The 10,817-nt window shown below is 38.1% G+C and overlaps 2 protein-coding genes across 2 annotated transcripts; both read left to right on the forward strand.

Annotated features, from left to right (window-relative positions):
• The first annotated feature begins 931 nt into the window (after positions 1-931).
• Positions 932-2,176, forward strand: LOC112279162 (uncharacterized). The gene is made up of 3 exons (XM_024513329.3): positions 932-1,170; positions 1,463-1,750; positions 1,902-2,176. The coding sequence occupies exons 1-3, from the start codon at positions 1,059-1,061 to the stop codon at positions 2,033-2,035; spliced, it is 534 nt and encodes a 177-aa protein (XP_024369097.1). The 5' UTR covers positions 932-1,058; the 3' UTR covers positions 2,036-2,176.
• Positions 2,177-4,161: 1,985 nt separating this feature from the next.
• On the forward strand, positions 4,162-6,614 carry LOC112279161 (uncharacterized). The gene is made up of 3 exons (XM_024513328.3): positions 4,162-5,342; positions 5,648-6,034; positions 6,328-6,614. Exons 1-3 carry the CDS (start codon positions 4,570-4,572, stop codon positions 6,557-6,559), a joined length of 1,392 nt encoding a protein of 463 aa, XP_024369096.1. The 5' UTR covers positions 4,162-4,569; the 3' UTR covers positions 6,560-6,614.
• The last annotated feature ends 4,203 nt before the right edge of the window (positions 6,615-10,817 follow it).

The following is a 10,817-nucleotide window of genomic DNA, read 5'->3' on the forward strand; positions in this document are numbered from 1 at the left end:
TGATTGTTTTCCTTAGTTGAGGAGATTGACGACAATCTATCACATGTGCAGTCATGTTCACGGTTCTCTCTGTTGTCCGGTACACCTCTCATTTCCCCAACATGCACATGAAACCCAACTTTGCCTTCCAACTGTGTACATCAAATTCACAGCCGTGGATTTCAAATTACAGCGACTTGCTATGTTGTACGTTTCATCCATGACCAATTTGTTTGGAAGTATACGAGCTGAGACATCCCTGATGACTTCCTTTTCCTGTGCACTAAATTAACTTACTAGACAACTTCAGTGAGAAATCGGATGGAAGCTGCTTCCCTGGAACCTTGAGATTCACATAGACCACTTGCTCCCTGCAACGAATTATGAACTCTCACTACTATCCTGGCACATACGATGCAAATTACTCAAGCTTGTTGTTCAGTACTGGCTCAAATCTCTGATGATTGAAAAATAATCGTTTAGTCCGTGGTTTCGACCTTACGGTAAATCACACAAAGCTTATACTATCATCCGAGCATTACATCGTTCATTAACATCTAGGTACATCTTGCAGCAGCACATCACCGGTAAGGGACTTTGAATGTTTATCAGAGGTCCAAACACCTTAAATCCTGAGAATGGTGAATTACGAGAGAGATTTCGCTGTTTTGCTGTATGGTGTATCGAATTCAGTGGTGGACTAAGGAGTATCTGGTAGATTATCAGAACCCAGCTGGGCTCCTAGAAGTGTCCTGGAGAGGCAGGGAACGTGGCTACCATGCTTCGAAAGGCCCAAAACTACGAGATCATCCGCGCCACTTGTCGCCGCTCGTCCACTTGGTCTGGCCATCTGGTGCCGACATCCGCCCTTCCTCTCATCCACGGCTCCACACTCTCGCTCAAGCGACTATATATCCACCCGTCGCCCTTACACCATCTCACACAACAATTTTCCTGCATCCTGAGAGCAAATTTGATATTCTCTCATTAACGTACAGTTAGCAAGCATCGACATATTTTTGTAGTTTGTATAATTTTACTCCAGTTTTTGTTTTGTACACTCAACCATAGATATTGCAATGGCGTTGGCAATGAATGCTACTACCAATGTGGCGACTGCAGTGGTTGCTACCCCTGCAATTGCTGGTGCCTTGAGCTATAAGCAGGCAACTAGCGTGCGCTTCACCACTGGTAAGCAGCTGCAACCACCATATTTTAGTTTGGGTTTCATCTCAAACCATATGAAACCACCATTACGCTTGTGCAGGAATGTATTCATATCTTTTTTCTTGAAGAAATGTGGCCAAAGCGTTCCATTCGTGTGTGTATACTAGATGAGTATCCTGCAGCGCAACGGTGGCAATTCGCTGGTGTTACTTGAATAACTGGGTATCTAAAAGGATAATTTGAGGTCACATTGATGCTGCACTTGCGGCAACAGCTGAAGAGCTCATCTCTTAACACTTGGTTGTGTGTTTTGCAGGAGCTTCGGCATTCAAGCGAGCTTCAGTGTTTGTTGTGAGAGCGGAGAAGGAGGGCAAGGTGGAACCCGGCCCCGCGGGCAGGCAGAATGCGCCCAGCACCCCCCATTCGCCCCCAGGCATGAGTGGCTCCGAAGCCCCGCTTGGCGTAATCTCCTCCACTGTCCCTCTTGCGCAAGGCTCGGAAGAGCCTGTGAGCAACAGGATGGCGTACGTGTGCCAGGACTGCGGTTATGTGTACGATGAGGAGACGCCCTTCGAAGACGTGCCCGACGAATACAACTGCCCTCGTAAGAATCCCTCTCCGATTCTCTCTGATTCTCTCTTAGTAGTCTTTCACTGATGGAGCTTGCTGTCACTGCGATCGTGTGCATGAGATACATGACATGATCATGCGTTTGTTAACCCGGAGCGTGGCATTTGCGGTTGTGATGGTGGCAGAGTGCAAGGCACCTAAGACGCGGTTCATGATGGCGAATGCATCAGTTGAGGAGATGCTGGACACCACCAAGGAGGACGATGCTGTGTCTCGAGGCAGCGGCGAGATGAGCGGCAGCCCTCCAAACCAGAACTAGGGTGTGAGCTTTGTGGAACAGTTCATGTATAATATCAATGTTTGATAAGAGGATAACTGAGATTGTATGATTGTTGATTTCAGGATTTAAATAAATAATCTGCATCTGAAAGTCGGATGTGGATGATCATATTTGCTCTGACTTGTTGGCTACGTCTGATGTAAGATAGCAAATGTCTCCAAATTTACATCTGATTTGAAGCTGCTTTAAAATCGAACTCTGCGTCGTTGGATGTTTCTCTTTAAGTATGCTGGAGCAATTGTACAATGAAGTATAGACAAAATAAAAATGGACATAAACGATAACAAAAGTGGTAATTAACATGTGTGTCTCTCTTCGATAGTATGCACTAATTGTATCACATCATATTATGGAAGTAATGCTCTATGATTTTGGACAACAATGTAGAATTCTATTTACAACAGGGCCCAATCAGAGAAGAAGAGAAATGTGTCAAGATATTGGAAAGGAGCAGTTGAGTTAAATTACAAAACCTATTTAACACTATTTTTATTTTGATGATGTAGAAAATGTTTTGTATTGCGGAAGTCATTGCATTGGGCAATATCATGTTATGGAGGTCAAACAACTTGTCAGCTATTCCACTCAAATGTAGAGAAGGAGAAATCCAACCATTCCTGCAAGGTTTAGCGCAGTTATCATATTCATGCAGGTGATAAGTAACTCGAAAACCACGATCATATTCAAAACATGTAGTTTCCTGCATCCCGAAGGTTGCAGCGTAACAAAGATGTGAAATTAGATGTTCTCAGCTTCCCTGACGCAAGCGCATTATGCTTGCTACTGGGATCGAGTTCAGATAAACCCACATTCTGTGCTTGCGCCCCAAATACAGAGGCTCTCTTCAACGCCGTAGGCCCTGGAAATACAAATGTGCCACAAGTCTACAGTCGAATTCCAATTCCTGTAGCGGCGGCTTGATGGTTTGCTGTGTCACGAAATAGTACTCGTAGGAAGATTTGTGACCGGAGGATCTGCGGAAACGCCATCAATTGCTTGCGTGACCTCATCGGACATCAACAATCTTTTAAATTAGTAAATAATACATCTAAGTTGATACTCGAACATGTGTATTGTTGCGTCAGCTTGCGAGTACGTCGACTACGTGAGGGCAAATCGTGACTTATTAGTTCACCCCTGAACAAGGCGACAATTAGGTCACAAGATACACAATCCTTAGGGACGTTTTTTTTACTGGTGAAATAATCAGGTTAACTTGTCTGCAGCAGAAAATGCTTTTGTTCAAGACTATACTGCGCTTCCGTATTAAGCGATTACAATAAGAAAGAAGAAAAGTTACTGAAGGTGAAACAAATAAAGAGACTCTGAATGTGAGGGTCATGCAATCGCTGCTGACATCTAACTTGGGTCATTCTCTTCTTCATTTGCTAAAATCTCTCGTGAAGCTTCGATGCCCTCAAGATCACTTCGCGAGTTTGATACAGAAGCTGAGCTATCGCTGCGACCACTGGCAACAATTTCGGCGGTCTCTAGTGAAGCTCCTAAGCGAGCCTTAGACCCTTACATTCTCTAACGCGACGTCGTTGCAGTCGGAAGTCACGGGGAGCAGGTTTTGCCTAGCTCAAAGTGCGGAAAAAAGTGGACAAGTGAGCGCGCTGAAAACACAGCTACTTAGAAACAAGGATGAGAGCGGTAGGTGGCAAATTTTAATGAGTTGAAAGTTTTTGGAACTTACATGCAACAAAAACCCTGATAAACCCTTTTTTCTCTACTCCTCAATGTGCTGCGGCGAGCTTCTATTCTAAACAATTTGCTTCAAAATCCCTCAGATAGCACGCAATGGAATAAAGACTTCATGTGTGAATCTCCAAAGTCCCCACGTTAGACATGTACCTATCGAGAAGTAAAACCTAAATTTCGTTGTAGCGACCAAAAAGCATGCCTTAGGTGCGTGTTCCATCAGTGTCAATCTCCGGAGCGCGAACCTAAATTCTCATGAACGGGGGCCTCTGGGATGGAACTATCCATTATCTGGAGAATATGCTGTTATATCCACATGCGTGGCACTGGACTACTGGTGCCCCTAAGTCCTAGGTTTCTCGACTTTCGTCTCCCTTTGAAGACTCTGCTCCGTCTTCCCCTCTCTTTGAATTTCTGGCAATTTTCTCGCCGCGCTGTCGTATCCCTAGTCTGTAGATTTTCATTGAAGAATTTTGAGTGCTGAATTATGAAGTGTATCGTAGAGCTTGGGCAAGTAAGTGAGCAGTTGAATTGTAAGCTCTGCTGGATGCCCCTGTGTCTCAGAGCTTAGGCTGACACCTTCAATGTTTCCGTCCTGTGGATACTGTAGTATGATTTATTTTAGTCAGTTCACTTGGAAAAGGTTTGGGTGTAGAGAAGCCTTCTGAAGTTTAGAGAGGCGGGGGATTATATGCAGTTTCATGTAGAACAACCCTTCGCTTAATGATTTTAGTGGCAGCGGTGGTTGTAATTTCGAGATTGCTCTTTTGAATTACCTACAAAGCTCCTGTTAAGCAGCGAGACGGATTGTCATGGGAACTTCTGTATGTGTGGGATCTTCATTCTCGGTTCTGACTTCCAAGCGTATACAAGATGCCCAGGGGCAATGCAGGCTTAATGGAGCTACAGAGTTGTGTCGTCACCACTCTAGCTCTAAATTTTCGCTTCTGGTTTTTAGACGAACAGAGTATAACACAAAATGTAAATGCGCATTGGGTTGTCAATTGCCGCTAACTAAGCAAGCATCTACAGGAGCTTTCTTGACTGCGAGGCTGAGGAAGATTCATAGAGCGAAAGAATTTACTTTTAGTATTTATTGTGTGGATAATTCAGGTTTAGAGCCTGTCGTAGTCGAGAAGGCTTCTGAGGAGGATGGCAGTGATACTAAAATCAGTTCCCTCGATTCGAGTGCAACGTCACTGGAATCTGACGTAGTAACCGAAGGAGGCGTATTAGAATTGATGGACACAGACGACACTGTAGTTGAAGAAAGCAGTGACAACGAAGAGAACGACACTAATGGAATGCTTAGGCAACCTAAAAAGGATTTGATGCAAGACAATTGGCAACTGTTTGCATCTGAAGAGGGTGCAAGACCAGCAGCTGGAACTGCAGACAGTGGTATAGATTCTCCATCAACCGACGATGAAACTGGATCAGACAGTGAGACGGAGGAGGGGCCTGGCGAAAACTATGTGAGAAGAAGGAAGGCTGAAGAAGTGTTACCCATTCCTGACTCGGCTAACATGGATTGGACAGAAGCTGAGAAGGAGAAGGTCAACGCTTTACAAAGGTACAAATACAGGTAAGAGGCACCACTTTCGTCTAGCAAACAATATGATGTATTTCTCTTTCAAAGCTCACGTGTGCTTAGGAATTGAATGTTTATGAAACTTACTAATTTTGCAATATTGATAGAGTCTCGGCTAGTAACGAGAACTCAGAATTTTAAACTTGTTGATGTTACACCAACCAGTAAATCTACGTAACCAATGACATTTTTATTTGCGATTTTTCTGAATGTCACAACTCAAGTGGAGTACTGCTACAAATAGCCCCTTCAATCTTCGCAAGTTACAATTATATACATATAACGTCTGAATTATGCAGATATGAGAGTAACAGAGGGCTATTTGTTGTCGAAGCAATGCGACCCAAGCATATGAACGACACAGAGGAGCTTTTGGTGGACTCCTTTGCAGAGCTTATGGGAGGTCTTCTGACATACCGTCCTCTCTTAGCAATTACTGTCAAACAATATGTGCGAGAACGGTATGCCACTTTGCCTCATTCAGTGACCCTTGTTGGTCTGTATGCACCTGCGGAGGGTGTTCCAGTCTCTGGTGAATCTTCGGAAATGCAGCAAGGATATTGGGTTGTAGCTGGAACAGTTGAGGTCTCATTTTCAGGAGCGGGACATCCCGATGTACCGACCCCAGCACCTCCACCTAATTCACCATACATCTGCAACATGGCTATCAAAAAAGAGTACCGGAGGTTAGTACTTTCAAACTTTGATTGTAGTATCTTCTGCAAAGCTACTCTTTGATGGTACAGACATTATTTGTAGAATACACACTAGGATTGAAGTCATGAACTTTCTGCAAGTGAAGAGAGAGTATATGGCGGTTGTCTGCAACCTTGGACAGAAATCAGATATACATGCCCATCACGAACACTTGATTTCGATCATAGAAATATACCCAGTCTTTCTTTGAGGTGAAATTTTAGCTTGAATAGCATTTGTTTAAAAAGTATCTGATTCTCCGGTTACTTATGTGGGTGCTCAGAAGGGGACTAGGTCGTGAGATGCTGAAGGCCGCAGAGAACCTTGCGTTAAGTATGGGCTATGAGGACATGTATTTGCACGTCAGGTTGATTGACATAGCGCCTCTTACGATGTACAAAGAAGCAGGATACCAGGTGGTTTCCACTGACAGCCTACTGTCTGTATTAACTTTTCAGCGGCGTCGTCATCTCATGCGCAAACGCTTGTCTAGAACGCAGTTGGTACTAGAGTAGTTGGTGAATCTTTGTATTATGAGTTTTTAAATGACCCAATTAAATGTTCCTCTCCTCCTCTCTATCCACTTATTTGATACCTTGATTACATCTCTCGATTTCAACCATTTCCTTGCATTCATATCCCACATACTATCACTTGAGTCTCAAATTCCTTGATGGCTTCTCCTCATAGCATATTTCGAAAGTCATTCATCTGGGTTCACACAATGATGTTCTCATTATAAATGGAGGTTATAAAGAATCACCCCCCTTCAGCACCATTCAGAAACCATCGGAGAGACGGTACACCAGATTGGAACCCTGTTTGTTAGCATTTTCTTTATTGCTAACATGTACTAGCTACAGCCATATGGTGCAGACGAGTTTAAGCCCAGCCTCGCAACATCTCACCTCTTTGAACCCATTATAGTCCAAAAGCGTCAAATACGAATTGGTTAGTTAAATCTTTTGTATTATCTAATTCAATTCTGCATGTTTACTTGTACAGCTCAGTAGCACCCATAAATCTCAAGGCGCAAACACCACAGCTTACACATTTACAAGATCGATTCAGCGCTATCATCGAATCGTTGTTACTTGACTAGTACGCCAAGCAGATGATGGGGTATCATGAAATGATGCTGGTAATATTGTTGGCATCTCACACAAAGTTAGACACCGAAACCACCCAAAAAAATGGGCAGAATCAGAACAAAACTCTGGAACTTTTGCCCATCTGTTTAGATACCAAAGAATTGCAACGAACCTGCTCGGCTCTCACTCACCTCTTGCTCCATTATACAGAAACAGATAAAAACCGGAAAACTCTGCAATCTTAAATTTCCTTCTTCTGCTTCTACTGGGAATGAAGGCCATCTCCTCATTGTCAAAGCCCAGCTTAGAACATCACCCCAAAGAATCTTAGCTCAAGAAACCTCTCATCCCCAGTTCAATACCCAGCTTCCAGATCAAGTGCTGTTTCACAATCTATGAGAGTCTCCTTATCCCTAACTCTCAAGCATTAGCCACAATCTATCTACATCACTATCAATTCATGGAACGAAACCAATTTAATATTTCAATGTGCTAAAACTTACATACAATTTAGCTTTTTGACAAAATACAATTGCAAAATATTCAAATTATAGTTATATTAAAAGTCAGCATTAACGTAGGTAATTAGGGTTTTGATTTTTTCATCTTAACAAATACAAAAGGATTCTAATCTTATCTTCTTCCATGAAGGATAGCTATTGCAGCATAAAAATGTCAATGCATCAACTTTGCAATTTACCTTATGCTGAAGCTGCGTAAAAATATTAACTTGGTGTTAATATTAAGATAAATCTTTATTTTTGATCTACAAGGCACATCCAAAATAAATAATCAAAATAAAACATTCTTGTTTTACATCTATTTTATATATTTATTTTTAATATCTCATCTATTAAAATCATGCATCTAAAAATGTCAATCAAAAGATGTTTCTAATAAATCATACTTATATTTGCTAAGCAACCAATATTTGATGTCTTGCATATTATAAACTTCATCAACCATTATCTTACCATGTAATTGTTAAATATATTTCTAAAGCTAAATATTAAATTATATATAAAAGAAAAGCACAAAAATATGGATTCCAAAAAAAATATAATTTTCAAGCAATTCTTTTATATTTTAAGAAGATCAACTTTTGAAGGAAATTATATATAGTATAATTTAATAAATGCCATCCATTTTAGTAAGATTTAGGATTTTGAGGTTTAATATATTGAAATAATAGAAATATCTGAATTTATATCTTTTTTTCAAGGTACATATAAAAAATGATTATATATTTGTAAAATTTAATATTGGTACTATCCAACACAGGAGTTGCAAGTTAATTTAGTTGGAACCTTGTTCATAAGATAAGTCTTATCTTGATTTGTTTCTTTATTTGAGAAGAAAACTCTAATCTTGAGCAATTTTAATATTTTTTTAGAAGCATTTGTAGAGACATTTGGAAAATATGATAAGGCTTAATAAGCAACAACAAAGATTCACTCATTACGTCAAGAGTCATGCTTTGCATGAATTTATACTTCTGATTTTAGGCAATTGGCTTATGACATCAATTGGGATGAATAAACTTTTATGAACCAATTCTATTAAAGATTAAGGAATGATATAAAAGACCTATTATTATTATTATTATTATTATTATTATTCTTTAATCTTCAAATATTCAATGAAGCTATCAACTAAGCTATAAAGTACAATAATCAATTATTTCAAGATCAATGCTGATAGACTTTGATAAAGCAGCACATTAGAAATTTGTACTTTGTTGCTTCAAAAAATACATTACTTTTATACTCTAAAACTAAAGAAATGCAAATTGATGCAATATGATTTAAACCTCTTACAATAAAAGAAAAGAAGTGTCAATTTGAACAAGACTTATGCTTATATTATAATGAAGAAGGCTACAAAATTAGGAACTGTATAAAAAAAAAACATACAATCAAAATAAAGAATACAATCATTTAGGAAAATAAAGAGACCCACCTACAATAAAGACTATGTGGTTGGACATTCCAATACCTCAAATTTATCAAGGTTCCTCTCTCTCTGCTTAACCTGCTTGTTGTTTTATTTTATCTTTATTTCTTTGCCTACAAAGCCTTCAAACAAATCCTTTATTAGATTCAAAAGCATATGCTTGCTTTTTTAAATAAGGAATTTTTTAAATTTTATAAAATTCTTCTATTACAAAATTCAAAACCTATATATGTATAGAAGTAATAGATGGTCGACCTTTATCTTCAAGCAATGTTATTCATCAGACCATGCTGTTAGAAATATCATTTGAGGGTTATAATAACAAAATAATATTTAATATTATTAAAATCTCGTCGAATTCTATTATTCTAAAACTTTCATGGTTAAAAGATATAATCCATCTATAGATTGGAGGTTTTATAAGATTGAATTTCTTTTTGAATTTCTTTAGACAAAACCTATCAAAAAATCATCAACAATAAAGCTTTTCTTTTTGGAAGCAAGGGCTTTTATGAAGATGGCTAAAAAAAAAATTCCATTTGTTATTTATGCAACTCTAGCTTGTGAAGAAGCAAGCTTGCTAGTAGCTATCCTAGAATAGTATAAAGAGTTTCAAGATGTCTTTGAAAAGAAAAATGGTGACATTTTCTTAAAACATTAACTATTATTATGATGTAACACAACTAATAGGTGAAAAAGATGAAGAAATTATTATATCATAAAAGATCTTACTTCAAGTATTATAAAAAATTATCTTAGAAAATAAACAATAGTCCAAAAATAAGTAAAACTAAAGGTATAAATGCTATCTTTTTATAAAGTAAGCTTCTACTTACTTTTGTAAGGCCATTAATAAGAAAAAAAAAATAGATTAAAAAAATAAAGAATATGAGCATACATAGGAGGAAGTAAGGATTTGATTTTAATAAAAATTAACTCAAAAAGGAAAAATTTGATACTTAGAGATGACCGGTTATCAACTTGGGTCGAAATCAGACTTTGAGGTACAAAACTAGGCACCAATGGCAACTTTAGGGGTTTTTTTTTGAAGTTTGAAGAGCAAGATTTGAAAGAAAATTTAATAGAATTTCTTTAAGTATTGATTTTGATTGATTTGAATATGTAATAACTTTGTAAGAGCTTTGCAAAGTCACAATTTTTTTGAGTGACTTTGAAATTTGTGAAATAAAAGAGATATTATGTTTTGAAATTTTTTGTGAGTTTAGTAGTTGAACCATGGTTTAAATTTTGAGGACTTATGAGAATAGTTATTTGAAGTATATGATATAATTTTGAACTCAATCGAATGGTTGAATTTAAGTTTATTGAATTTCAAGTAGGTTGAGGTCTCAAAAATTGGACTTTGAGGGATAATTAGGATTTTTAAGATCTTCAATAATTTACTAATTGGATTAGAATAAAATTTATATATAAAGATAATAGACTTGATTTGCTACACATATGTATATTTGAAAAATAATTAAATAGTATAAAAAGGAGATATTGGCACTAGAAGACTAGCATCAAGGTTGAAGAAAGAGGCCGGCCAACAGCTAAGCGGATTTTGATATTTTTCTTCTATTTGGTAAGTTTGATTCTCTTCAAATTTCATATACTTATTTCAAACTTAGTTTTTAAAAAATTTGTAAAATTTTAAGTAAAATAAATGATTTACTTAATAGATATTGAGATTCTAAACTGTGCTAGGATTAAATTGAGTTGGTTAGCT

Source organism: Physcomitrium patens, chromosome 2 (assembly GCF_059467195.1).
Source record: "Physcomitrium patens ecotype Gransden chromosome 2, ASM5946719v1, whole genome shotgun sequence".
In the NCBI taxonomy this organism is placed as follows: domain Eukaryota; kingdom Viridiplantae; phylum Streptophyta; class Bryopsida; order Funariales; family Funariaceae; genus Physcomitrium; species Physcomitrium patens.

What these genes read in the sequence shown, in the direction of transcription:
- LOC112279161 (XM_024513328.3), top strand. Translation starts at nt 4,570, where the DNA reads ATGGGAACTTCTGTATGTGTGGGATCTTCATTCTCGGTTCTGACTTCC. An exon ending in TTACAAAGGTACAAATACAG is followed by an intron (nt 5,343 to 5,647) that starts GTAAGAGGCACC and finishes TGAATTATGCAG; the next exon opens with ATATGAGAGTAACAGAGGGC. An exon ending in ATCAAAAAAGAGTACCGGAG is followed by an intron (nt 6,035 to 6,327) that starts GTTAGTACTTTC and finishes GTGGGTGCTCAG; the next exon opens with AAGGGGACTAGGTCGTGAGA.
- LOC112279162 (XM_024513329.3), top strand. Translation starts at nt 1,059, where the DNA reads ATGGCGTTGGCAATGAATGCTACTACCAATGTGGCGACTGCAGTGGTT. An exon ending in TAGCGTGCGCTTCACCACTG is followed by an intron (nt 1,171 to 1,462) that starts GTAAGCAGCTGC and finishes TGTGTTTTGCAG; the next exon opens with GAGCTTCGGCATTCAAGCGA. An exon ending in CGACGAATACAACTGCCCTC is followed by an intron (nt 1,751 to 1,901) that starts GTAAGAATCCCT and finishes TGATGGTGGCAG; the next exon opens with AGTGCAAGGCACCTAAGACG.